This window comes from Gavia stellata, chromosome 20 (genome assembly GCF_030936135.1).
Source record: "Gavia stellata isolate bGavSte3 chromosome 20, bGavSte3.hap2, whole genome shotgun sequence".
Lineage (NCBI taxonomy): Eukaryota > Metazoa > Chordata > Aves > Gaviiformes > Gaviidae > Gavia > Gavia stellata.
The window spans coordinates 9,619,867-9,647,054 of record NC_082613.1 but is presented as its reverse complement, the minus strand read 5'-3'; the positions used below and the strand labels follow the sequence as shown (position 1 = coordinate 9,647,054).

General features: G+C 37.6%; 1 protein-coding gene across 1 annotated transcript in view; it reads left to right on the top strand.

Annotated features, from left to right (window-relative positions):
• Positions 1-25,776, top strand: part of SLC9A8 (solute carrier family 9 member A8) — a 30,779-nt gene extending 5,003 nt beyond the window's left edge. Inside the window, exons 3-16 of the mRNA XM_059827112.1 lie at positions 391-471; positions 5,412-5,470; positions 8,895-8,978; positions 9,934-10,035; positions 10,753-10,787; positions 11,843-11,986; positions 13,230-13,368; positions 15,248-15,353; positions 17,451-17,567; positions 19,080-19,162; positions 20,941-21,052; positions 21,489-21,709; positions 22,797-22,943; positions 24,203-25,776. Of these exons, the coding sequence (XP_059683095.1) occupies positions 391-471; positions 5,412-5,470; positions 8,895-8,978; positions 9,934-10,035; positions 10,753-10,787; positions 11,843-11,986; positions 13,230-13,368; positions 15,248-15,353; positions 17,451-17,567; positions 19,080-19,162; positions 20,941-21,052; positions 21,489-21,709; positions 22,797-22,943; positions 24,203-24,310 (1,538 nt within the window). The 3' untranslated portion in view covers positions 24,311-25,776. The remainder of the gene's footprint in view (positions 1-390; positions 472-5,411; positions 5,471-8,894; positions 8,979-9,933; positions 10,036-10,752; positions 10,788-11,842; positions 11,987-13,229; positions 13,369-15,247; positions 15,354-17,450; positions 17,568-19,079; positions 19,163-20,940; positions 21,053-21,488; positions 21,710-22,796; positions 22,944-24,202) is intronic.
• The last annotated feature ends 1,412 nt before the right edge of the window (positions 25,777-27,188 follow it).

The window sequence follows — 27,188 nt, the reverse complement described above, 5'->3', positions numbered from 1 at the left end:
AGGCCATGTGAACATCTCTATTTTATTTCAAAAATATGAAATGTTTACCAAAACCTTTATTAAAACAGTGTATTCTGTATAACTGACATTTTTTACAGCTACTGCTCAGAGAAAGTTTTCTTCTAAGCTGAATCAGGCTCTAAAAGTAGCAATACTGGTATTTTTAGAAAATAATTTTAAGTCCTAAAATTTGCCGTAGTTATTTTCTGTCATTTGTAGATCCATTTACATACTTGAGTGAGAATTAAAATTTGGTTACTGGCATTAGTGGATTTCTACTAAATCATTAGGAGAAGTTTTGCTGCGTATATTTTAGAAATACTACTTAAAAGTATGTTTTATTCTTTTCTAACACTTCTAAATCTGCAATTTATTTTTTTTCCTTCACAGCTATCTGCATCATATTGGTGCATTTACTGATAAGATACCGACTTCATTTTTTACCAGAGAGTGTGGCTGTTGTTTCTTTAGGTGAGTAACCATGACCTTTTTATACTGAATTTGTGTTAATTCAGGGACTCTCAGTAGTCTGTACTTGAAATAATGCTCTGTTGTGTGTTAACTGTCACTAGAAAGATGCAGCAAACTGGATGCAGTGAGGAAAACAACCAATTCATAGAATTAAATTCATGGAAGAAATCAAGACATGAGCATATGTGCAGAGACTGGCTCAGTAAAATGACACATATAGACACTATAGGGATGTCACCACCTAAGTACTTGGCAGCTTCCTCTATTTTTGCATCTGTACTGTAGGACAAGATACTGCAGCGCTCCCTGGCAGCAAGACTCTGGCCTTCCGTTTGAAGTGGTACATGTGTTTGTATTAATTTTGGTAGAATTTTGTCTGTATATGTGATTTTAATCTAGCTGGGGACTGTAATTGTATCCTGAAAACTTGCCTGGACTGCCAGATACTTAACTATCCCTGTAGTACCATGACAAGAGCTCTTCCTATGACTTGAGCTATAAGAATGCCACCCTTAATGAAGATCAAGTGCTTACTTAATTTGAATTAAATTTGGAGTATTCCTAAGCCTGTAGTTTTATGTTAGGGTAATTTCATTTCTTTGTATGCTGTTGCTCCTGATTTATAAATGTGTAAATGAGGAGGAAATCAGTACATTTATTATTTTTCTCTCCATACTGTCTAACATAATGTTTAAAGAACCTGGTCTAACTAATCCCAGCAACAGTTTTTCAGCTGTCTCTGTAACTTGTTTACAAGAATCTGTGATATTTTTGCTTCTATTACTAGTGACACTTTCACTGACAGCTGTTCTAAAAATAGAACAAAAAGAGAAAGATGCTTAGCTGTAATTCTGATGTAGCGTGGAGGAGTGTAATACTTGTTGAGCAGGTAGATTCTTTACTTTCTCCTGGGCTTTGGCTGGTAGCTTCTCCTCTCATATTTCTTAACTGTATTTTCACACAATTTCTCAATGGGAGGAAGTAAGCTTTCTGGTGCTTGTCAGTACCTTATGCTTTCTGGAAAGCAGGGATCTTCTTGCATCTTGGGTGCTAGACTGAGAAAATCTTAGAGCTGTTACTTAACAGAAAGAAAAACATTTTCCTGCAGGCATGACGCCCTGAATTTTTAGGTAACTCTATTTGATGCAGACCACATCACATTACTAGCATACTAGAAGGTGTTGAATCTTAAAGAGATGTTCACTTGCAAGGCCTTATTTGAGTTTCGGTATTTCTGCGCAGCTGAAAAAAAATAGACCTGTAAGAAATCTGTCATAGTGGTGGTATGGATTTCCTGGGTATTGCACGCACATGTCATATTTATAGGAGCAGCATCCATCAGACTTCTGTGCGTTTATGCTTCTGTCTACCGTAGTATGACATAGAAAGATCAGAGCTGCTGCAGATCATCCTGACTTACTTTGTCATCCCCATAGAAACCATGCAGTGTTTGATTCACTATTTACACACTTCTCTTTCCTTCCCTTCTTACATTATTGCCGTGGACAGGTGAGATGTCTTGTGTAGTATATCTTCCGGTATCTTGAAAGGTTTCAAAAGGACATTACTATCCCTTCAGTATCCTTCCTCTTTGTACACAAAAGTCCAGGTGAAAGGTATTAATTTTGCTTCTAATCAGGTTAGTTACCATTGTTATTAAATAGCTAAATTTAAGCATAATCCCCAATTTAAAATGCAGCAGTATATTGATTGCTCTTGCTGGCATAGTTTTGGATTTTCTTCACAATCATTCCTTGTGTTCTGCCCCAAGCCAACTACTGGGCAGTGCTGAGCTGAGGTGTTAGGCAAGCTTCTGTCACTGCTCCTGCCGAGCTTTGCAGAGATCAGCAGAGGCACAGACATTCTTCTCTTTTTGTTTCTTGTTCTTGGCATCTCAGCAGCAGGACAAGGATTTTAGCTGCGCTGGTATGTTCTGTGTTCCTGTCAGTCCCAACAAAAGCTTGTTCATGAAACTGGTAAGTTTTTGTGCTGAGTCTGTCACTGCTACTCAAGATGGGTAAGAAAGAGCAGCATTTCATCTCCTGTATTTTCACAGAGAGGACATATAGGAAACTTGCATAGTTTAGTTTTCGGTGTGAACCACAGCATAGCTGTAGTCTTATCTCCCAAACCAGGTGAGATGACACCAGCAAATGCAATTCCACTAAGTCGAGAGAGTGTTATACCCAGTAGCTACCCAGCTAATAGATGCCCTGTGACACTTAAGCCTTATTTATTTCGTTTATTGACTCAGTCATATTTAAACTACTGTCAGCTCTGTTGACAGGACACGGCATCTGTATAATCACTGGAATTGCCAGCTAATTGCTGGTCAGTGAACCTCTGTTACTGGTAATGATCTACACAGCTGCAAAAGCACAGCTTGAGTTTCAAGTATCCAGTTTTGCTAGCAGTGCCAGAAGTGAGGTGTGTCCTATTTTGACTTGTAAATTAAGCAAATGTTCTCAGGCAGTTATTGAAGGCTAATAAAAATGGCAGCAGAGAAGGTAAGTATGATTTTTCAGGACTGTTTTGCCTCCCATTGTCTGAGCTGCTCAGAAGCTTCTATTTTACAATTTCTAGGGCATGTTACTCTCCCTGTGGACAGGGTGGGAGTGCATTCTCTAAGGCTGGACTTCGATCTTCATCCTTAAAAGTTACTGGAATTTCGTTGGTAAAAACAGTTGCCAGAAAAGTTTTTCTCTATGATTTGTTACTGAGTTTTAACATGCTCTCAGGAAAAATAAAGGTTGGTTGTAATAAGAAAATTCCTATAACATTTTCCAAAGAATGAGGCTTAGATTAGCTCTTATAGACTTAGCTTTCCAGTTAGCCCCTTGACAAAACTAATCTACCTGATTTAATAGATGGAACCAGCTGAACAAAAACTGCATTCATTAATCTAGTACTAAAAGAAGAGTAGTTTGTGAAGATGTGTGGGACAAGTTTTAAAAACCAGCATCAGAGTTCGAGTCTGCTGCTATTAAACCATCTTGGTGATGCATTATTTTGTGCAGCTCTCTTTCGTGACTTTGCTTAGCGTAATCTTAGTTTAGTAGTACTGTTCTGTGTAATATGCAGCTAGAAGTAACTTGTGCTATATAAAGGTGTAAGTTGTATGATTCAGGCTCATCCTTTTCCCTTAACCTCTGCTGTTGCCTTACATTTATATTGTTGTTCATTTAACTTTGGATACCATGAAAGGACCTTGTCAGTCCGTGACACTGTTGTTAGGGTCAGCTTGTGATTAGCTCTTCCTCTAAAAAAGAGATTGAGACCAGCCTTTTACTTAAGCCTCTTGAGCTCATAGGGTAGGGATGCCCAGCTTGTAGCCCACAGGCCATGGTTGGCCTACTCACAGGGGTCCAGTTTCACAAAGTTGCCTGTAGCCCTTCAACTTCAGCAGAAGTGAATTAAGGCATTCTCTTTTCTTTTAAATCCCCTCTAATCATAGTTTTATGTGGGGGCTCTCAATACTACTTCATAAAATACTGAAGGTTTGTTCAGGAAGTACACTTCCTGAAGTCTGTGCCTTCAGATGTATAGGCTCTGGTTGTGTAGTTTGTTTTTTCCCCGCATAAACCTCTTGTTAGGTGATACAAGTACTGCTTGTACCAGTTGAAGATTGTGTTGCTGCTCTGCAAAAATTAGAAATGTTCTAGTCCTTGGCTTCTGACACAGCTTCCATCCCAGAATGATATTACTGAGACCTGTATTTATATGGCATGTGAGTGGCTGTATCTGCATTCTGTCCTTCTTCAAAGAACAGGAGACCTTTGATGTTCCTTCATTAATGTTTTGCTCTTCCTTTCCATATAAACCATTTCATGCAACAATTATTTCTATCCTCTGGGACCAATGCCTGCACATATTTTTGTATGAAAGAAGGCTTAAGCCTCATGGCTTTGTGTGTATGACACATCCATCAGGAGTAATCCATGTGATGCTATTTGTAAGACTCTTTTGATAGCTACAGCATGAGAGAATAAAAACACATGAGTTACAGGAAAGCATACTTAAGCTTCTCAGCCACATTTTACCTTTCATTCAGTGTATTTCACTTCTACATCCCAGTGTTTGACTATGAAGTCTCCATTCTGTAAATAATAAAACACAACTATGCAGAAACACAGATCTGGAATCTGACTAAAGGCAAATTCCTCATAACTCCTTGAAAGCAATTAGTGACAGTTCATTAATTATCTTCATGACTTCCAGAAGAAATCTTGTTAGTTTGGAGTTTTCTGTCTTATCTGTTTGAAGATGTATAGGAGGAAAGAGCATGATACCCTTTAACCATTGAGTTTGCAGCACCGTTGGTAAAATTCTTTTATACTCAAATTAGTATTTCTACATGACTTAAAAGATGTGTAATTCATTTGGGAAATAGTTCTGACAGTGTCTCCACCCTGATCAGAATTTGTTGCCTACTTCATTGCCAGTAAGTGCTATGATTTCATTGAGACAAAATTCACTTCTGTGGAGAAGACGGATTTCACTTAAGCTGTGTTAACATTGCAAATAACATTGAAGTTACATGGAGGTTTTCTGCTATCACACAGATCTCTAACTCATAACTTCCTGAATCTTTAGCAAGATGGAATTTTGTTTGAATGCAGCTTAGATGAGAAGCATTTTTCAGTAGTTTAAACCTGTTACCTTTATGAACCAATGAACACAGCACTCTCAATATGCATGTTCAGTATTTGCATAACCCAAGTGACAATCTTTTGTGTCGGGAAGCTATATAATTACGTAGTGTATTGGAAACTGTCATATATCGGACCCAAACCCACTTTGTGTTTTTGTGATTTAGGAATGAAAGACTTGCTGCTTTATATTTTGCCTTGTTTTCACTTTTAAAACTTAATGGAAAAAAGTAAATGGAAAAAGTGATGTGTTTTGTGATTATTTCAAAATGTTATCTCATTCTCTCCTAGGTATCCTTATGGGAGCTTTTATAAAAATCATAGAGGCTCAAAAGCTGGCCAACTGGAAGGTATATTTGAAGCAATTAATTTTTAATTGTAGAACAATCCTTAAATGTTTAAAATAAGACTGTTTGTAATACTAGTTTCTTTATATGTAATTTCCAAAAACTTACATACCTTATACTTGATGCCAAAGTTTGGGTTTTTTTTAATAATAATACAACCGATTTGATATCCCGATCCTGCTGAACATTTTCTACACAATATTTTTTTCCCTGAGTAATCCTTTTTAAAGTACCAAATCCGTTCCTATTAGATACATGGTAGAAGAAGGTACTGGGCATCTTTGGGATCAGTTACAGTAAAGAATATAGCAATTCAGTTATTTGTCTTGTATACTTTTTGACTGTATTTAGTCCTCTTCCTCCTTTTGGAGTTAATTTTGTTGGTGTTTTCATAGAAAAAAAATGTATTTTGATAGGTTGTAAAGCCACGTGTTTTACGTGAAGGTGTTAACATAGATTTCACAGAGGTAAAAAGGAGCACTTCAGAATAGCTGCGCTAAAAGCCATGTTATTTACTTATTTTATTTACTTAAAACTGCAGCAAATTGTGGTGCTGAAACCAGTGTGCCTGAAGCAGCAGCATTTTTCACGCTGGCTGAGAGAATAGAAACATGATTTGAGATTTATTTCCAGCAGAAAATACAGGCAAAGCTGCTGTGCAGAAGGTTGTCCTTGTACTGGTGCCTGGTGCTTTACGGACGTAGATATTAGGAAGAAAATGCTAACAGTGATGGCAACCAAACATAGGAACGTGTGACTGGAGAGATTGTGGGAATTTCCATCCACAAAGATATTAAAAACTTGGCTGGATAAAGCCTTGAGAAGCTGAAGTAGCTTTGAGTTGGCCCTGCTTTAAGCAGGGGCTTGAATCAGACACATCCAGAGGTCCCCTCCAACCTGAATTAGTGTGTGATGCTATGAGGTCTTATCTGTGCGTGTGTGTAGTTACAGAGGCTTCCCCAGGGAGGGAGAATCCTGGCAGAAGTATTTCCAAGAGGTGAAGTCTAAACCGAACTGCCTCCTGCAGTTTATCCACATTATCAAAGCAATGAACTCTTCACTATTCCTGCTAAAGCAGGAATTTAAAATCTTGCAGTATTTAAATTGTGATTTTTTTTTTTTTTTCATAGGATCAAACAGTTTATTAGGATTAGATCAGTGAACTGATTGAAATCACAGTGATTTGAATTGCCAGTTTCAAACAGGATTTATATTAGCAAGCTGAAAATCTTGGTCTGAGTAGTGAATTTTAATCCTAGCTTGCAGCTTAATATTTCTTGGCAGTTATTTCCCTAAAGGAAGACTTTTTTCCTCTGTAGTTGAAAGAGATTAAAATGCATAGATTTTCAATCAGATGCAGCTTTTAAATTACAGATTATACTTCTTTTTTTTGGTCAACTAACTACACTAATTCTCTGTACATTCATTTAAGCAATTACATAGTTCAAGAGTATGTTGTGATATTTCATTTCTACATATTTACTTATTAGAAACAGTGGGTGGTGCGCTAGTTAGCATTTTTTCATTCCTGATTTGTGTCAACTGGATTTGACTTAAAATTGAAAGTCAGTTAAACAGCCACAAAGTCATCATTTTAAAATAGCTTCTTACTGGTTAAATAAAATAATCTGAAGAAGATCACATATGCAGGGAGAAAAAAAGAAAGCTTAAAGTATGCTCTGATTTGAGCACTGATTCTATAAACACAGGAAATATTGATCATAGCTAATGAATTACGTAGTTTATTTCTGGTAACGATTGGTGAAATCTTGGGAGGCACTGGGGATGCCGCATCTGGTTGCTCACGTTATCAGCTAAGGTAAAGGGTCACAGATATCACATTATTATTTGCTTAAGTTACTTTCACTGTATCAAAGCTTAGGTTTTAACATAGGCTGTCATAATTTCAGATGTGAAATGTTCTAATCAATAATTATTATGAACTTTATAAAATGGTTTTAAATGTTTTTAAATTTACTAGAGAATTTTTGTTTATCTGGTATGGAAAAAAATAGAATATTAAACTGCAGGCTATATCTGTGTACAAAGCAAATCTTGGATCATATCCCTGCCCTAAGAACTTTGTAATATAATTTCTTGCAATCATGCCTTACTAAGTCTTCAGTGGACCTTGTACTTGCTGGTGATTCTTGCTGGCTAGCATGGCTGGTAATTACAGTCTTCATGTTTTACTTTCCCTGTCTCTGCTTCAGTGCAGCACAAATGCAGTCCTTCCTTTTCATTATTTCTCTCCTCCTTGTTCAGCTCTGCTTTCAGGGGCTTTTAAACAGTGTAATCAGGTATGTGGGGTTTTTGTTCTAGCGCAGTTACAGTATTGACAGAAACTAGGTAGTGTTAGCTATCGACACATGGAATTGTGCATGCAGAATAATGGACTAGAGCATTTCAGTGTAAAGGATGAGTTTTATTTTCTAAGTCCCATAAATCCTTTAAGATTATTATCGCTGGTACAGGCAGAAAGGAAACTTTAAAGAGATGAGTACTTCTTTTTTGAAAGCTGGTGTTTTAACAGAACAGTTGTTCAGCTGTTTAACCTGGATTTAAACAAATTAATCGTTGCTTACAAAGGTGACAGATTCTGCTGTATTCAGAACTGTGGGGACCAGGAGGGAGCCTGGTGGGTAAAAAGAGAGAGGCACATTCAGCTGTGATTTATTTGCCTTTTGTGGTCAGTCTGCCAGCAGAAAAAAGAAGGGTGCCAGTTTGGGGGTACAACTCCATAAAGCAGTGTTAGCCAACTGATGAGATAGGCAACAAAGAGTAAGGTCACCAAAAAATAACATCTTACTTCATGGTAGGTTTCATTTATATCACTCTGAAGGTAAAAAGGAACCATCAGAGTAGTACCATTAAATTATAGGCATAAATTACATTTGCCAAGAAGAATCAAGCCTCAGATTCTTAACAGTAGCATATGTCTTGAGCCTGTTCACTTGCAAGTGTACTAAGATGTTGATCTGATTTCTTCTTGTCAGGTGATGAGTTTTCTAGTGAAACTGTACTTCGTCACAGTTAACCTAGATTATATTCAAGAGGTCACCCGTTCCTTGACAGTCCTTACAGATTTTGACACTGTGAGATAAAATGGGAATACGTTTTGTGGAAACAGAAAGACTTTTCTTTTGCCATAAATAACCTGTTTTCTGTGCAGCTTATTTGGAGGCAGTAATTTCAAAAAAGTAATGCCTAGATTTCTATAATTGGATTAAAAAAACCCAATAGAAGTTGCAGCCCCGGAGTAGTTTACTATTCTTCAGTCTTTTCTTTTGTTATAAGAAGGGAGAAAGATAAATGCCATTTTAATTTTCCAACATTTTTTGTTTTAAATAATTTCCCTTTTGGAAGATTTGATGTTATTTCAATAATTATTATATCCTTGAAATTATACTTAATTTTTGTTTTGCAGGAAGAAGAAATGTTTCGTCCAAATATGTTTTTTCTGCTTTTGCTTCCACCTATTATATTTGAATCTGGATATTCATTGCACAAGGTTAGCCCCTGCCAGACAGTCATTTTACATGTTGAGGTTTGGTTTGGAACACATTCTGCTTTTAGTTATCTTCATGAAGTTTGGAATATTTGCATTAAATTCCATCATATTAATCATCGGGGAATTGACAATGCAAAATTTAAGCCTCTTCAACCCAGAATGTAGGGAATGTAGCTTGTTACTGTTAAGTGAATATTGCCAAGGTGTTAAGTACTGCACAGAGGTTGTTTTCCTTGATTGGAGAGGTTTCTTACCTCATCAGAGCTGTACAAGGGCTGATGTGAAGGAGGCAAAATGGGAAGGAGTATGATCAGAAGTGGGAAAGGTGGGGTCACTCCATAGCTAAAGAGGAGGAAAATGTTTACAAGGGTTTTCACCCCTTGCCTGGGAGCCTGTGTTTCCTTGGACATTTCTCACAGCACTAGTCCTGGTTGAAGTGGTTCTGCTCCTCCCTGTGTGCTGCCTTTCTACTTGAGCTGTACTGCAGGAGACAGAGTGAGCACTGGGCGATAGTAATGTTATGAATTGGTACCAACACTGAAGATTTTTTCATACAAAATCACAACGTAAGAAATGGACTAGCAACTGGGAAGTTTACAAGCCTTTTTCACATGGTCTGTCTACAACAGATGAATTCATTTACAGTTCTGTCAGGTGGGGATGTGTCAAAGTGCTGGTGAATATCCAGCTGTTTGTCTGAGGATTGGTTTGTTGTTAGGGTACCAGACTAACATCCTGTCCTGGGTATCAGAGGGTTTTGCTGTTGTCCTCAAGAGAGCAGGCTCTTTCGGCAGATGCTGTGGATGTATGTCCTGGGGTACCTTGAACCTAATTAATGAAGCTTTATTATCGGAAACCTAGTTGTGAATCAGAATATAATATAGATGCAAACCCAAACGTGAGTTTTCCCTTAGATAATTTTCAGTAATTTACTTACTTTATTATTGTATTCCAGGGTAATTTTTTTCAGAACATTGGTTCCATCACTCTGTTTTCTGTATTTGGCACTGCAATATCAGCTTTCATTGTAGGTGGAGGAATTTATTTCCTGGGCCAGGTAAGAATAACCGCTTTGAAGCACTTAAGCTTATCTGGCTTGCTCTTTGAAAGTCCATTTTTCAAGAGCAGGCAAACATAGTGAAAGTGAATTCCTGGGTCACAAAGTCCAGGTCTCTGCTATCACAGAGGTAATGTTATATAACCCCTTCTATAGATACAGCATGTTCCATGTTAAAAGCAATTAAGACTTGAGTTGAGTTTTACTTTTTTTTATTTACTCAATCTTCCTATCGGAAGGCTGTTCCAAAACCTGTATTCTCTAGCGCCATCTTCTAATTTCCAGTATTAAACTTACTTGGTTTTTTATCATGTCAATAATTTTCTTCCCTTCTCTGCTTTGGTGTTTCCCTGTTGATTAGGTATAGACATAGATAATTATATTTTCTCTCAAACTTCATTCTGGTAGGCCAAACAATCCATACTTTCCTCTTTGCCTCTCAGATTTCCATTCCTTTGAACGCTTTAGTTACTCTCCTTACCTCTATCTGTTCCAGTTTCATCTGGTCTTCCCTGATTTCGGGTGACCAGAATTGTAGCAGTAGATCAGTGTCGGAGGGCAGTGCTAGACTGGGTAACATCACTGCTGTGAGTTTTTTTCATGATAACTAACTTAGGATTTGATGAATAGTTTCATTTTTTAAAACAGCAGAAAAACACAGTTGATTGTGATTTTTTTTTTTTTTTTTTTTTTTTTATGTTTTACGTATTCTTTCAGGCTGATGTAATTTATAAACTCAACATGACAGACAGGTAAGCTCTTGGGGAAATGGAGTAGTATATGAAATGAAGCATTCTTCAAGATAACTGTATATGGGAAATGCACTGTCGTTGGCCAGCTCTTCTGGTTATTGTTTAGATTGCTTAGATTCAACATGGTGTACAAAACTAATAAATAGATTGAACACTTCTAAACCCTATTTATTACACCCGTATTTCCAAGTAGTATTCTGTGCTCAGTGATTTTTCTAGACAGGTTTTTTAACCAACCTTTAAAGTTAAAATACAGAAACTTCAATTAGTTGGTACCATTAGTATATATGATAAGGGCATAACTTCCTTGTCCAAACATCTTAAAAGACAGAATGAGTTTTTCAGTATCAATAATGTAGATTTTTCAAGAACTTGGCAAAGGATCTAATAAGTTTTTTAGGAGTACACCACCCTACCATTAAATAAAGTTCATTCCTGGTTTATTTGGGATTTTTGTCTGTTTGTTGTATAGCAAATACAGCAGTTTTCTGTTAAAATCCATAAATAAATTGGGTGGCAAGCAAGAAACATAACAAGAAGAACATGCATGAACAGCAAAAATCTTCCTTACTGGGTTCCAGTGTTTGGCTTTACACAGCTGAGCAGTCCCATTGCCTATCTTTGGATTCCAAAGTAATGAAGTTTTAGCAATTCCCTTTAAATGTTCCTATCTAGTACTCATGAACAGGTAACACTATGCGTGTATGATACATGGTTTGGGCTGTGTCTGTAAAGTTGTTTGGTTTCCCATTCCTCTGATTTTTTCTTACTTAGTTGGAGTAAGACATTGATACTGTTGTTGAGAGCTGGGAGACAGGTATTTCTCCAACATCTTTTCCATCTGGACAACAACTTTTGTCTTTGGTATATCAGTAAATAAAAAACAAAAACTTCCCTTTTGTCACTTCAAGTTCTTATGAATGGGAAGAGAGCGTAACTTTTCACTGTGTAGAAACTGTAACACCTGATGTCTTTGTTGCTAGTTGCTCATACAAGTTTACTAGGTCCATATTTTTCTTTCATCTAGTTTTCTTTTTTGTTTTCTGTTCTCCCAGTTTTGCATTCGGCTCTTTAATATCTGCAGTTGACCCTGTGGCTACTATTGCCATTTTCAATGCCCTCAATGTGGATCCTGTACTTAACATGTTGGTTTTTGGAGAAAGCATTCTCAATGATGCAGTCTCTATTGTCTTGACCAAGTAAGTGTACATGTTGAACTACACGTGATTATGGAAACAGCAACCACGTTATTTTCTGTTAATTAGTTATTCAGGTATACAGTAATTCTTCCATCTCCATTTGGAACAAATAATGTATTTCTGGTGTAAAGCTGAATTTCGTATGATTCTTCTTTGTTAAAAGCAATCCGTAACATAAACTGCATAGGCTGCCTCATCTCATTGACCCCAAATAATTGATTGCTTTCTAAGTCCATACGTTTACCAGACCTCTTTCCATCTGAGGGTCCTGACAACAGAAAACCAAGTCCTTTCAGGCTTGCACAAAGATATTTACCTTGCCAAATACGCAGCTGTCTCCTGTATCATTGTCTTATACCCAGAGTCACACTTTAGCTGGGGGTGGGGGGGATACATCAACATCCATACAATAGTTTTATATTTATGTTGGGGCTATCACAGGGAAGAAGAACATCCAATATCCTTATCCTTTGCCCATGATAATTCTTTGGGGCTGGAAGTAAAAAAAAAAAAAAAAATATATCTTCAAGTTGTTGCTGAAGTCAACAGATGTGACTATGAATGTGTAGGAATAGATATACTAAGAAGGTAGTGAAGTTAGAGTCATTTTTCAATTAACTAATTGCTTTTAGTACAGTCGTGGTTCTTTTTTTGGAAGACCATGAAGGCTAACAGCAGTCAGAAGGAACACTGGTTAGAATCCTTGCCTTGTTTGCATGGAATTCTATGAAATACATTCCTGAAATTGAAAGAGATTTCTCCCCTTTCTTCCTAATAGCTTCTTTGTTTTTCTTCAGTGACCTTCTTGTCTCTCATCCACACCTAAATATTTGATGAGAGGTCTTCCTGTTCATTTATTCTTCTCTGAGGATCACATGATCCGTCTGTTTTCTTTTTCATGCCCTGAGTTTTTACCACTGCAAAATGTGTTTACTTTTCCTTTTCAAAGTTTGAAAATCGTTTTGTAATACCGGGCATTATCATAGCCTATTTACGCCATTGAGAAGAGCAATGCTGGATTTCCAGATTTTTAGCAGAATTAGGTTTCCCTTTGGGGGTTACACTAAGACTTGATTTAACATCTTTTGACATTCCACTTGTTATATATATCACAGTAAAAGCCTTTTAAGAGTGGTAGCAACAAAGAAATGGAAGTCTTTTTTGTTGTTGTTCTCAAAAGATGTTTGGTATTTTTGGATCCAGGCTTAGAATTTATAATTATTTATTTTTTAATTATATCTAGCACAGCAGAAGGTTTGACAAGAGAAAATATGTCAGATGTAAGTGGATGGCAAACCTTTCTACAGGCACTGGGATACTTTCTCAAGATGTTCTTTGGCTCTGCAGCACTTGGCACACTTACTGGTCTTATTTCTGCATTAATATCCTTTTTTAATTTTGATGATATGCATGTATAAATTGGTGAACTTCAACATTCTAATAGTATTTTTCTTTCCCATCTTCTCCAGAATTCCTTAGGGGATATTTCTTACTAGACATTATTTTGTTGGCTGAGGGTTTTCTCATGCTCATTTTGTTTTTATGTTAGTGTGCATGGGTGTGTATTAAAAAGTTGCATCAAATTTTTATGAGCATAATTAAGGTCTGAAATGCTTTATAGTAGCTTATATTACGTGCATTGGAGTGTTATAAAATATGGTAATTATTTTGTAAATTCAAAATACATTAATTCCATTTCAGTACTGATCCATTTTTACAAGCATATGGCTCCTTTTTTACATACATAAAACAGTTAATTAAAAAGAAAAAAAAAAAAGCTGCTTTTCCTGAGGGCTTTTGAGTCAGACCAGCTCATTTGTCTTTATGTATCATATTCAGGCAGTTGAATACAGATACTGTTCTATTTGGATTTACGTTGAGTTACATTTTTGCCTCTTACACTTCCATGAATTGGTTGCTAAACAGCCCAGAAGCTTCTCTGCTGAGATAAGGAAGGATGTTTGTTCTAAGTCAGACACCTTTGTTATTTTTCAGAGCTTGTTTAATGTTAACACTGACTTCACTGTAGGTAATCTTTTGTGCTAGGCTTGTACAACAGTTATTCATGTCATCTGGGACATACTGTTAAGCACTTTGTTTGTAAATAACAAGAACAGAGTGCTTGATTAAATATAGACATATTTCCTCTCTTGGTTCATTAGCCTGATTCCATGAACTCTTAAATTATTCCATACATCACAACAAAAGAGGGAGGCAGATGTTCAACACTTCTTTCACTGATACTTAAATTATACTAAGACAAAGAGAAAAGAACTTATTTGCCCTATTAGAGTTATTTGTGCCTCAAAGTATTGGATTTACACTAAGCATGCAAAATTTCAATGCAGCAAAGGACACCTTTTATGAGTTGCCAGTAGATAAATATAGTTGAAGGTTGTTCCTGGTTCATGACGCAGGAGTAATGTGAACTTCCATGTCACAGGCATCTAATCCTCTGAATTTTAACAAAGATGGTAGGTGGAGTATTTTAAGCATTAAGGCAAGGATGTGATTGAAGGAATATTTCTCACTGTTAATATTACTGCAACTCTGTCATATCCATTTGAAACTAACTAGAAGTCTAGTGACTGAACAGAGGAGATTGCTTGCATGCTTAGTGTGGCAAATAACGATGTCTGAGGCAAAATCTACTTGTACTTGGCAGCTGCGCTGCAGAACCATGCATGAGATGCAAAGCAGAACTTGTGGCCCTTGACAAATCTCCATGTCTATGACTACAAATGTAAAGTAAGTTTTAAGTATCTGGAGTATCAAAAGGACATAATTTTTGTTAAAACATAAATGAGAGCTATTTTACTTTTAATTTGCTGTTTCATAACTCTCTCATATTTTTAGAAAAGCCTTTACTATTTAATGATTCTCTGTGGATTTTCTGCAGTAGTTTTGGAGCAGAGATTTCAAAGACTGAACGTGTAGGGAAATGGCCCTTTTAGATCTAAACAAACAAATTTGGCATGTTGTTATTGGTATTGTATAAGTACCTCAGTAGCAGATCTTTTCTGTCTCTAGGTCTGTCCATTCCGATAGACTTCTACCAGCAGTAGCTTCTATAAGAAACACTCCTCATAAGAAGTTATTAATCTTTCCATACTTGAGTCAAAGGCCAATGTGTAGACTTTATTAGCTATTCAATAGATAATTACATTAAGCATAATCATTGTTTTGTAATGTAATGAAACAGATTTAAATTTTTCTTTGAATTTTTTTTATTTACTTTTTCCATAACGTTTTCATGTGAACGTACTAAAGCATATTGATTTAAGGAAGACACCCTCCCTAGAGTTTGGGATGATGATTATCTTTGCTTACCTTCCTTACGGACTTGCAGAAGGTATCTCACTCTCAGGTGAGTAGCAAAATGAGTATGTGGAAGTTTCTTCGATAAATTTAGGGTAGGTGTTATTTGTGTCTAAGAGGGCTCCTGGTTTTTTACATGTTTTCTCATTTAACCTGTGCTCTTTCATTTAACTTCGACTTATTTAAAGAAACACTTATTCTCTACTTCATGTTACAGAAGTATAGAAAAGGTAATTGCAGTTTTCATAAGCATTAGTTACCCAGCGTAAATACTAGTATTCTCCCCAGTTACCTCTGCCTCTTACAGAATTAAAATTTCAGCTGCACGCTGTAGATCTCAGCCACGTCAGCTAACTTAGATAATGTCCAGCCTGCTGCCCTGTAGCCTTTTTTCTGCCTGTCCTTCAGTGCCATTGGGGAAATCAGCTGCGACCACTGAGTGTTGTATATATCTCTGAATACTTGGTAGAGGTTTTGCTGAAGGCCAGAAGAAGAGGCTTACAGGTGAACTTCTTCCATCATTCCGTAGAATCAAGTACAAAGACAGGGTCCGGTTCTGCTGGATGCCCAATGTCTCTGACCTTTGCTTATTTAAGTGGTTTTTTAAGGCAATCAGCTTCCTGTCTCATTTCTCTACTCTGATTTATATTGCTTATTAATATAAAATATTGAACGGCCTTAGTCAGGTCACCTCTGTGTTTCAAACAAAGGATTCTTTTGTCTGTACCTCAGCTATTCTAATCCTTCCAGTTGTGTTCTTCTGGGCCAGTCCTGGGCACGTAGCTCCAGCCAAATACTTCTAGTCTTTTAAACTTCCCTTGTTTTGGGCAAAGCAGGCATACTCCCACATGTCATCCTGTCCTCTCGAGATCTGCATTGCAATTGATTTCTTCTGGGTTATATTGTCAATTTTGTCAGTTATTTCCTCACAAGGAGTACTGTAGTTGTTCTTCAAGTGGACTGCTAAATTTTTCCACAACCGTAACCATCATCTCAAATGACATCCTTTGCAGGTTTAAGTCTATGCAGCAGCCATGGAAATGCTTCAAACTTCCTTTAAGATACTCAGCTCCCTAGGAACAGTGAACAACTGACTGTGTCTGTGATATGTCTTGAGCAGTTAGCAAAATAGGTTGAAATTCAGACGCTTCCTATAAATAACCAAAAGCTGAGAAGCAAGGTAGATGGAAAAATTCCCTAACACAAATCAAAGATTTGTGAAATATAGTGAAATCTGAGCTAGCTGTTCTGGCCTGTGATATCAGTTGCTGTACCTCTGTCCAAGCAATGCATGTCATTAGGGCAACTGAACTATATAATGGAAATGAACTCTATAATGGTGGCTTTTCCCATAATTGATATCTGAGATTAATCACTGTAGTAACTTACAGCAGGTGATTTAGTGACCCTTTCTGCTGGAGTCAAGGGACATTCTGCACAGTAGCATTCCTTGCAGGCCCTACATATCAGGCTGTACCTTCCTTACGGTGGGACTCGATGATCTTAAAAATCTTTTCCAACCTAAATGATTCTGTGATTCCTACAAAGGTAATCTTTGCCCTGAATTCTCAAGTCTCAATAGCTTTTCTGATTCTCAGATTGATAGAAAATTGGGGGTGCACCTGTGTGTCCTATTTGTTCTTAATTTTTTATGGTATTGGATGTGGTGCACCATACTGGAGTGGATTAATACCCATGCCCTGTTGGTCTCATTCTGCTTCTGGTGGAGTGATTGGGCCTGGCTGATCAGCAGGTAGGAAAGAATGACACACTTTCTGGGAGAACTGAATCATACAGTTCATTAGCCCTGCTATTCTCAAACTGGTTTTATTTTTCTTTTCTTTTGATCTCACCTCTCTACCTGTTAGGAGAGTGAAAGAAAAACACTCAAGAATTGGCTTTTTATTTCCCTCGCTTGTATGAGGGAATGTATGACATAACAGGGATTTATTCTAGTTTGCAAGTGACCTATACTGGACCTGCTTGTATTTAATATGACCAGTGAAAATGAGACCAGTATGAATAAAAATGGTAATAGAAACCCCAGTTATCGCTTCATAAGCTTTTGTGTTAGTAAGGGCTATAAACACAAGTATTTGCAGAGTGCAAGCTATTCTTCTGTTGACTGCCACATTTTTATTCCCAGGTATCATGGCAATCCTCTTCTCTGGCATTGTGATGTCTCACTATACACACCATAACTTGTCCCCGGTTACACAGATTTTAATGCAGCAGACTCTGAGAACTGTTGCTTTCATGTGTGGTAGGTCCTACCTAGTATTAATATCTAATATTAATAGTTTAAAATTTTATTTGCCTGAAATTTTCTTCTAGCCATTTGTGTGTCAGCCATACATGTCTTGAAGAGAACAGTTCCTAATAGTGGAGGCTGAAAGGCAGTGAAAAGTCACCTTTCCTGCCATACTGGATAAAACATACAGTTAATCTCTCTCTCCCATCCTGCAGCCTCCTGCTAAGATTTGCCACAAGATTGATAACCGAATAGAGATATCTGACTCCTATATTCCTCTGATCTATTTTTAGTTTAGGAGATGGATTTTTAGCAGTATTTTTAAAATGGTTTTGGATATAAAAAGCTACTGGCAAAAACAATAGCTTCACAAATTGAGAAGTTGTTTTTGGAAGTAGTAATACAAGCAGCTTAGAGTCCCATAGCCTTTCGACTTCCTTTTACGATCCAGACTTTCAAAGAAATTACTTGCTTCTGCGTTACAAATATATCCCTGTTTTTTAGGGGATGGCATGACTGTGTTCTGTATTGTTTGCAGGAAGATGCGTTTGGAACATGGTCAGGGAGTGGCCTTGCTGCAAACTAAACTTAACCACTCATTAACTGAGCACTAGTAGCTCATCAGGGTTTGGTCTTTATCTATTACAAATGCTAAAAAAGCACGTATTCATTCAAATCACTGTAAAGGAGTTATTTAAGATACCGTGCAATTTCATACCCGTTTGCAGCATGTTTTGAACATGCAAATGTAAGTAGCCAGTACCCAAAGCATGACCAAACAGCGTCTTACGCTGCAGTAACTCAGATTTTGCTACTGTCTGTCCAAAACCATCCTGTTTTTAACTGCCTTTATGGTAAGGAACCTGCCTTGCTAGGACAGCAGTGAACTGACGAAACATCTTGACTCTGCGATTCTCTGGTGGTAATGGGTTGGTGCTGTGGAAATAAAATGTTTGGAGTGCTGTAGTCATTGTGCAGTGGTGGTACTATTTCAGATTTGCAAACATATTTCTAGAGGTTGTTAGAATATACAAAGGTTGTTAGATCATACAGTGCAGTATTTTATTACAAAGAAAGTAATGAACTGCTGCTGTTTATAAGAATTCAATGAATTGAATACTTTATAATAGTGTTCAACTTGTAATATATGAGATTGTGCCTGACGTTTCAGTTTTATATAGAATCTGATTCAAAGCTACGGAAGTTGTTAGTAGTCGCTCCTGTAGCTTGTGTCCTATATTCCTCAAGTAAAAAATTCCTCAGTCTTTAGAACAAGGTTTTGCTAGCTTTGTTAATACTCATTAGTAATTTACAGCTGAAAAAAGCCTACACACACAGACTAAGGTGCTGTCCGCTGACAGCAGGAGTGGAAGACTCTGGCCTTTTGCATAATGGCATTTGGGCCCATTTTGTGCATTCAAAAGTCAGGAAATACTATTTTATGTACTGTATGTAGTAACTTACAATAGGTGTAGGAAAGGTTTTATAGAAATGTTTATTTAAGATGTGATTTTTCTTTTTCAGAAACGTGTGTGTTTGCATTTCTTGGCCTGTCAATTTTTAGTTTTCCTCACAAGTTTGAAATGTCCTTTGTCATCTGGTGCATAGTAGGTATTTACTTTCTTCCATACTTGTTTAGATGTGGTTTTGGTATTGGGGAGGGGGGAAACACCTTACAGTTAAAATATTTTGGAATACTTGTTATGTTTTATAGGTTTTTATGAAAATACTTTTATATTTTTATATATTGCACAAAGTTAACTCTCACTAATAGCACAAAATTATTCTTCTTGTTTCAGCACTTTGGTGTACAAATAGATCAGTCTTCTTTAAGGAATATGTATTATTCAAAATAACAGTTTGCTGTTATTTTGAAGCTCTTCTGTACAAGATTATTAAAAACAAAGAAAAGAACCTTGCTTGTTTTGACCCTATTAGATTTATTAAAATAAAAGAAATCTCAAAAGATATTGAGATGATTATACATGCCACTTTATTCCAGAAGTTATTTTACCAGAAAACAATTCTGAGTTTTTACATATCTTTAGCTTCATAGGAACAATTTGTGTGAATGCAGTTTGTAGAAACTACAGTGCAAACTAGTATCAAACTTGGCTCCGTTTCATCTTTCTGGGACTACAGCTTTTGAGTCTTTCTCTCTCATATATCATTACAGTTTGTTTACACAAACCAATTTAATCCATACATCACTTCTTCACTGTGAGCTCACCTTCTTCAGATGAAGTCCTTACTCAAACCTTCTCCAATGTATATTCATTCTTTGACTCCATTCTTAATTCTTTTTCTTTCATTCTGTATTTCAGTGTAGCTTTATGTAGTGGCACTTTGAATTATGTTTAACATGGGGGTTACCTACATCTATTGCTATTATAATTGTTTAATACAGGCACAAAAAGTATGTTCTTTTGTGGAGTCAAAAGAGGGAAATGTGAATCCATTTCTAGTCATGTACAGCAATGTATACTAGCATATTTTAATCCATGGTTCAAGGGAAGAATTGTTATCTACAATTTACAGATAGTGATATCAGCATGGGGAACTGCTCTCACTGCATTACACCCAACTTCCTTATCTAATATATATCTAAGGTGTGACACTTCCTTCTATGTAGCAGTGCCCTCACAGGCACAACGCAAATTGCGTAATTTTGGGGTGATTCATAAAGGAAAACAGCACAGCCCTCCAAGGATCCTGCTGACTAATTCTAAGATATTTACTTTATCAAGGTCTGTTCGTGGTAGAGCTTAAAAGCAATGCCATTGTGAAAACCTTTGCTTTTCTGAGTTAAAGTTTTCACTGTATTTGTTAATTGTCTGCCATTAAATCAATAGTACTTTTTTTTTCCCCTCTGAAAATGTTGCTTCAATGTGTGGTATATTTTACAACCATACCCAGGGAGGTGTTGAAGAACCAGATTACATGCTATTTGTTTGGCTTCTGGCCTTTTTCTCTGAGGAGCTGGTCCATGGGGAGACAATAGAAATATCTTACTGCCTTCTTAGCTGCTGCGTCAGGGGAATGATTAAAGGAGCTGAACTGAGGAGAACTTTTACCCAAAGTAATTCTTGGTCTCCCTGGAATGCCTCTTGGGTTTCATTTATTTATTATAAGTAAAGTAGTGTCTGGTCTCTGTCAGTGACAAATCTGGTTTAGTTTCAGTTAAGCAGACAAAATGTTTGAAAAGTTAAATTCCACATTGACCTATGCCGAGAGATTTCTTTTTGTTAGTTTAGCAGCACACCTAGTTGCAAGACTTGTGAGTGAAAAGAGCGTGTTCACCTTACCCTGTACAAACCAGATGCAACTGGGGCCTGCGTGAATGTAACACATCAAATGGTCTTTTGCTTTTATTTCTGTTTTTCAGGTACTTGTTCTCTTTGGTAGAGCAGTGAATATTTTCCCACTTTCCTACCTACTCAACTTCTTCCGTGATCATAAAATCACCCCCAAAATGATGTTTATCATGTGGTTTAGCGGTAAGTTAAAGCTCAAAGTATGGAGAACTGGAAAAAATGTTTCATCTTTTTCATTGTGTGGACTACTCTGGGAAGAACTGGTTTTCCATCTGTGGAGCAAAACTCAGCTGAACATTTGCACTGTTTTCAAACCCAAGTGCAATAGGATACATTCTCTTTCCACTTTGTGCTAGAGGAGTATGCAGTGGTGATCCCCACTAAAGCTTTTCTGCAGAGTCTACTTTTGTTTCTAGGTCTAGCAACTTCACAGTTTGAACAGCAGTGTCTGAAGAGCTCAGATTCATTTTAGGGAATAACCAAATGATAAATAAATGGACATGGTACAGGATTGTGAAAATCTTTTAAAGATTGAGAATTCCCGTTGAGTTAGCAGGGTGCTAAGAGCCAATGTAGCTGTTGATTCACTCTTCATTGATTTACTGTTCTCTCTGATCAGGTTTACGTGGTGCAATTCCCTATGCCCTCAGCCTTCATTTGGGCTTGGAACCAATAGAGAAGCGGCAGCTCATTGGGACAACAACAATCATCATAGTACTGTTCACGATTTTGCTGCTGGGAGGAGGAACCATGCCCCTCATCAGACTGATTGACATTGAGGACTCCAAAGCACGCAAGAGGAACAAGAAGGACATTAATCTTAGCAAGACAGAGAAGATGGTTTGTTTGGGTGTTTTATTCAGAGGATCACTGATTTTTATTTTTTAATTTTTACATTTTCCAAGACTAGTACATTGTTTTGTACTAAAAAGTAAAATGAAAGCAATGGAAAAAGCCAAGGTGGTAGGAAAAAGCCAAGTAATACAACTTTTAAATATCCCGAAGACAGAGCTTGGTTAGTGTTTACACAAAATAACTGGACAAAGGGAGGAGAAATAGTCTCTTAATGCAATCTAATTATAAATTGATCCATGCAAATTAAAGTAACTCCTGCAAAATCATAAAGCAGATGATACAGGATTGAGTCATATACAGAGGGAAAGTAGCTAGTACAGTGTGAGTCATGAATTAATCATAAAAGGCAGATGGAAATTATTTTGAAAAAGTCAAAGCAAAGGCTATGAGAAGGTGGTAACAACGGCACCCCTCTGACTGGGTTTTATTTTAAAGCAATTTCTGGCTAAGCAAGAATACTGAAGAAAACTAACAGCCAGTCTGAAACTTCACGTGCAAGGGCTGGAGTACATAAAGTATCCCAGAGCATTTCCCTGTTTTTCCCCAAACCGTTGAACAATACATGCAGGGTATTGTTCTGTAGGATCTGAAGAACAGCTCCTCTTGGCGTGAGGTTTCAAAAAGCTTGCAGTCTTCAGAGTTGTCTTACTGAGTCCACATAGGGAGGTGTATACGGGAAGAGCACAGGGATAGGGTGTGCTCTGGTACAGGGCTTGTTATCAGTGAGACAATGACATTAGTGTTGCTTGCTGGTTAAAATAATTGTCTAGCTCACAAGGGAAAACCTGCACACTAGAAATCTGTTCTCAGCAATAGTAACAATACAAAACATGGAACATTTGAGGTCTTTTACCTTTCAGCATGAAAAGGGAAGCTAACTGGCTCTGTGAATCAACAGCTGGACAGGTTCATACAGCCATAAGCCCTGGTAGGCTTGGGGTGACAATTTCTGTGTTGTTCCAGCATGGGAATTGGTTGTGAGAAAGGAGAGCACAGAAACAGGGGGTTGAAGCAAGCTAAAGGGATGACTGCCACATTTCTCAGGTTATTCCAATATTTGTGATCTTTCTAGGGAAATACCATAGAATCCGAACACTTATCAGAGCTCACAGAGGAGGAATATGAAGCCCAGTACATAAAACGCCAGGACCTCAAAGGGTTTATGTGGTTCGATGCCAAGTATTTGAATCCTTTCTTCACCAGAAGACTCACACAAGAAGTAAGTCTGTCTTGTTCTCTTGAAGAAAAGAAACTGTGGTAGAATTGGTTGTCATTTTCACACTGTACCATTCAAGGCTCATAGTGTAGCAATGCAAGTTCTACATTAGGAACAGTGAGCCATCTAATACATTACTTGTGCATATGTAGAGCAGCTGTAATGAAAAGCTGCACTGTAAAATTGCAGGTCAGATTAAATGAGCATCTCAGGGCTACCTCAATTAAACTTTAAAAGGTGTATAGATTTGTTGAATTCACCTTTAATCTTGCAGAGTACCATGAAGAGTATCAGGAGTTACTACTGTTGCTAGAAAAAGCTGCTGCCATTCATGCAGAGTTTTTAAAGTGCTATCACACAAAGTTGCTGCCTCTTATTGTACATAGTCCTGTGAATTCTGGAGTTGTGATTTTTCTGCAAAGTGCGGTTTTTATCTTGGAACTATGCACCAGAATTGCAGCCTTCACTTTTAAGACTTCTTCACTGGGAGACCAAGACTTTGAAGCAGTAAATGCAAAAATGACACCTGACTGAACATGTAACTTAACGCTGAGTGGCTCTGAGAGGTGTAAATACTATGCCATTTTCACACCACGCCTCAGAAACCTGAGACTCCTTGGCTGTATAATTCACCGTTTTTCCAGTTTGCCATAAATTAAGCATTTTTGCTGTGGAGTTGGTAATTTTGTGTAAAGTATGCATATTCCATCTTCCTTACAAACATACTATTTTTCCTCTTGTTTTGTACCTTTCTTTTCAAAAGAATACTTTCAGCACTTTCCCACAAAAGCTGAAGGCATTTTTTGCAAAACCAAAAAGGAATCAAGAAACCAGAGTGAGCATCTCATTCATAGTTGGTAGCCAAAAGCACAGGCTGCCATCCAGATTGCAACCAAAGGCTAGAAAAATAAGTATGTGAATCATCAAAGCAGGCCACAAGCTTCCCACTGTCCCTGGGAACACAGAGAGGAGCAAGATTCAAAGCCAGGCCATCCAGGCAGCATTAGGATTGTTGAAACCCACAGAGCAGGACTGTCGAGAAAACACAGGTAAAAATACCTGTCATCAAAAATATCATCTGTGGAAATAATTACTGATTGAACACTCAATAAACATTTTCTTGTAGGAAACGATTGCTTTGCACGCTTAGAGACCAGGAGTGGATTATTTCTTAAGGAATGTGTTAAACTAGTCTTTCTCTTTTGCTCTAACACACAAGTAGTGGTGTAGCTAAGAAACTGTTCTGGTTTGCTTTCATTTAGGACTTGCATCACGGGCGCATACAGATGAAAACCCTCACAAACAAATGGTACGAAGAGGTACGACAAGGACCCTCAGGATCTGAAGATGATGAGCAAGAGCTGCTATAGCAGACAGGGGCAGGAGTGCAATGAGTTTATCATTAGAAAGAGGATTTAAGTATCAAGAGTCTGACTGCACAAAAGCTAAGAACGAACTTTCTGATATCAGGCATGTCTTGTGCTACATGTTTAGGTATAAAGCCACAGATCTACTGTGCTTGATATTACTAGTCAGTGATGGAAACCTGTAAGTGTCAGACACTGAACTGAATGAAGAACCTTTTGTTCTGATTTTACAGCATAGCAAATTTCATGCAGCCTACCGAAAAGCAGAAACATCTGCCATGAAAGGATGACATTGTTTAATGGGGGGGGTTCTTCCTATTATGAAATCTGCTGTAAACATATGCTGAAGTACAGAGCCATTGTATGACTCTGCAAAACAGAATGAATTGCACTTTACTTTTTTTTTTTTTACATATATCTATATTCATTCACAGCATGGAGAGTCTTGACAGTTTATACTGTGAATTTGTTTCAGCACTAGTAAGGAAATCTGACTGGAATAAATCTATAATTTATGGGATTTGCACATTATGAATCCAGAGAAGATGCATACCTTGGCAGAAAGCAGATGTTGCACATACAAGGAAGCACCTCTGAAAACCATTGGTTTTGTCATTTAAGAAATTCTTGATTCTATTTTATAGTTTTGGGTTTTTTTTAATATGAGGTATCTAATCCACAGTACTGATTAGAGCATGGTTTGGGGGGTTGGGGCATTGTATGACACAGTACAGAACTGCATTTGAATTTCTAGTTTCAATGTGGTTTTTTTTCCTTGGCTAAAACCAGTTGCAGTTGGGTTTCTGTAATTGGCAGTTGCTCCTTGCTGGCACTTTGGCTTCAAATCTTATAAAACAGCAGCTTTTGTTTTGCCTAATTCATAAAGTGTCCCTAACACTCCAGAATTCACTAGTGGAATTTTTAAGTTCTAGTGGAAGCAAAAGCAGCATTTTGCATATCATTCGCTTGCTGAACTATATGTGTACGTGAGGAAGAAGAGTCTACAAAGTCTAATCCAGCTACAGAAGGGTTAATATTGCACATTGCTGAAGCAGCCTCAGTTGGGAAGTGCCAAACAGCTTTCATTAAGCTGTCCTGTTTGTTAATATGATTTTTCTCTTCTGCTTACACTGTTTCAAAATCAGCAGTATGATTTCACTTTTTCTACATGGCCTAGTTCATTTGCTTAAAATTGCATACACTTAAACAGACACGCAGCGTTTGTTGCACGTTTGCCATGGTTACACATGCAGCAGTTTGCTCTCACTGCCAACCCAAATTCCTCATTAGCTGTTTGCATATTCACTGTTGAAGTGTGAATTGTAGTTCTGCATGTAAATCTGACATGCAAGTGCACATTTGTTTCTAAAAGTGTGAGACTTATATTTTTGGTCTGGTTTTGCTACTAAGGTTTTTAATCAACTGCTTACCTGCTGGGAGGAATAAAAGTTCAAGAATGTATTTAGAATCCTAAACCTGTGTTGTCTGAACAGTTTTTCAAAATAACACATCTGGACACAGGACTCCCTTCTCCAATTTTTTCCCCCTCCCTGTGAGCTCAAAAGAGGTGCTCTCTGCTGCGCCCAGAGCTGAAACCACGCACTGGTGGGAGTCTGAATGGGGCATGAATTCAGCTTCTGGTGTTGACCAAAAAGCAATCTGTGCTTGCTTTATCCTTAGGAGAGGACTGTGTAAAAATCAGACTTTTTCTTCACCCTTCTAGACAACAGTGGACTTAATTACATTTTAGTTACCCATCTGTCTTGGTTTCTCAACTTGAACATTTTAAGCCCAGGAGCTGGCTGGAAGGTCTCTGGGAGCTTCACTTGTCACTGGAAGGCATACATTGATCTAGACGCTATTACACTGGACTTAGTGTTATGCCATAGTCATGCTGAAATATAAAATTGCTTCTAATTTCTATTGTTACTCTGGTGAAATAGGTCACCCGCAAATAAATAGAGGTAAGTACCGATAGATCAGCCCTTTGGTAACTTCCATCAAGGCAAATTGATCGTTTCCTGCCCTCTGCTGGCAGTCAGTGCTGCTGCGCCGGCTTCTCGTGAGCGCCCTGTGCTGGGAGTAACTTCCACATTGAATTGAAGCAATTAACTGAGATAGCTAGAACTAATGAAATCACTGTGAAGCAATTAAATTGAAGAAAATTTGGAAGGTTTAAATTAAAAGCAACTATTCTAAAACTTAAGAAAATGCTACATTTGTCAAAACCTGGAATTAAGACAGCTTGTTCGCTCTCAAAATATGCACCAACTTCCTTATTTTGGAACCAATAGAAGTTTTTGCCATTATTGCAGTCACCAATTTTCATGTTCATTTATCAATACATTGACTTTTCTGTGACAGTCATTTCACAGTTTGGATTTCTTCACTTAAAGTAATACGCTTAAAAAAGAAAAATTATGTCTCCTTACTGACTTGCCTTGCAGCTACTTTAGATCATTTCCTATTTTATCAGGCCAATATTAAACTCTAATCTTCTTTCTACAAGTACTAGCAGCCCCATCCTAACTTGGTGTCATCTGCAAATTTGTGCAAGTGTAAACTTCATTTTTTTCTGCTCTCAAATATGGAACCACCAGGAAGTGCAATGCAGATGTTACTAATTACAGTGCCCTGAAGTTCTGCCAGACAGCAAACCCAGTGGCTGTTTCTCTTGACAACTAAAGAGCCATGCAAAGGAGAGGCAGGGGGAACGCAGAGCACAGCTCCTGGCAGCTCAGAGACTCACAGAAGTTACTTTTCCACTTCTTCCAGCCCATCCATTCCCCAAACCAACAGGGGCTTTCACCAGGTTTCACTCCACTGCTCAAGGGGGCTGCAATCCCACTCTGCTGTGTCATCACTGCCAGCTCACAGGCCC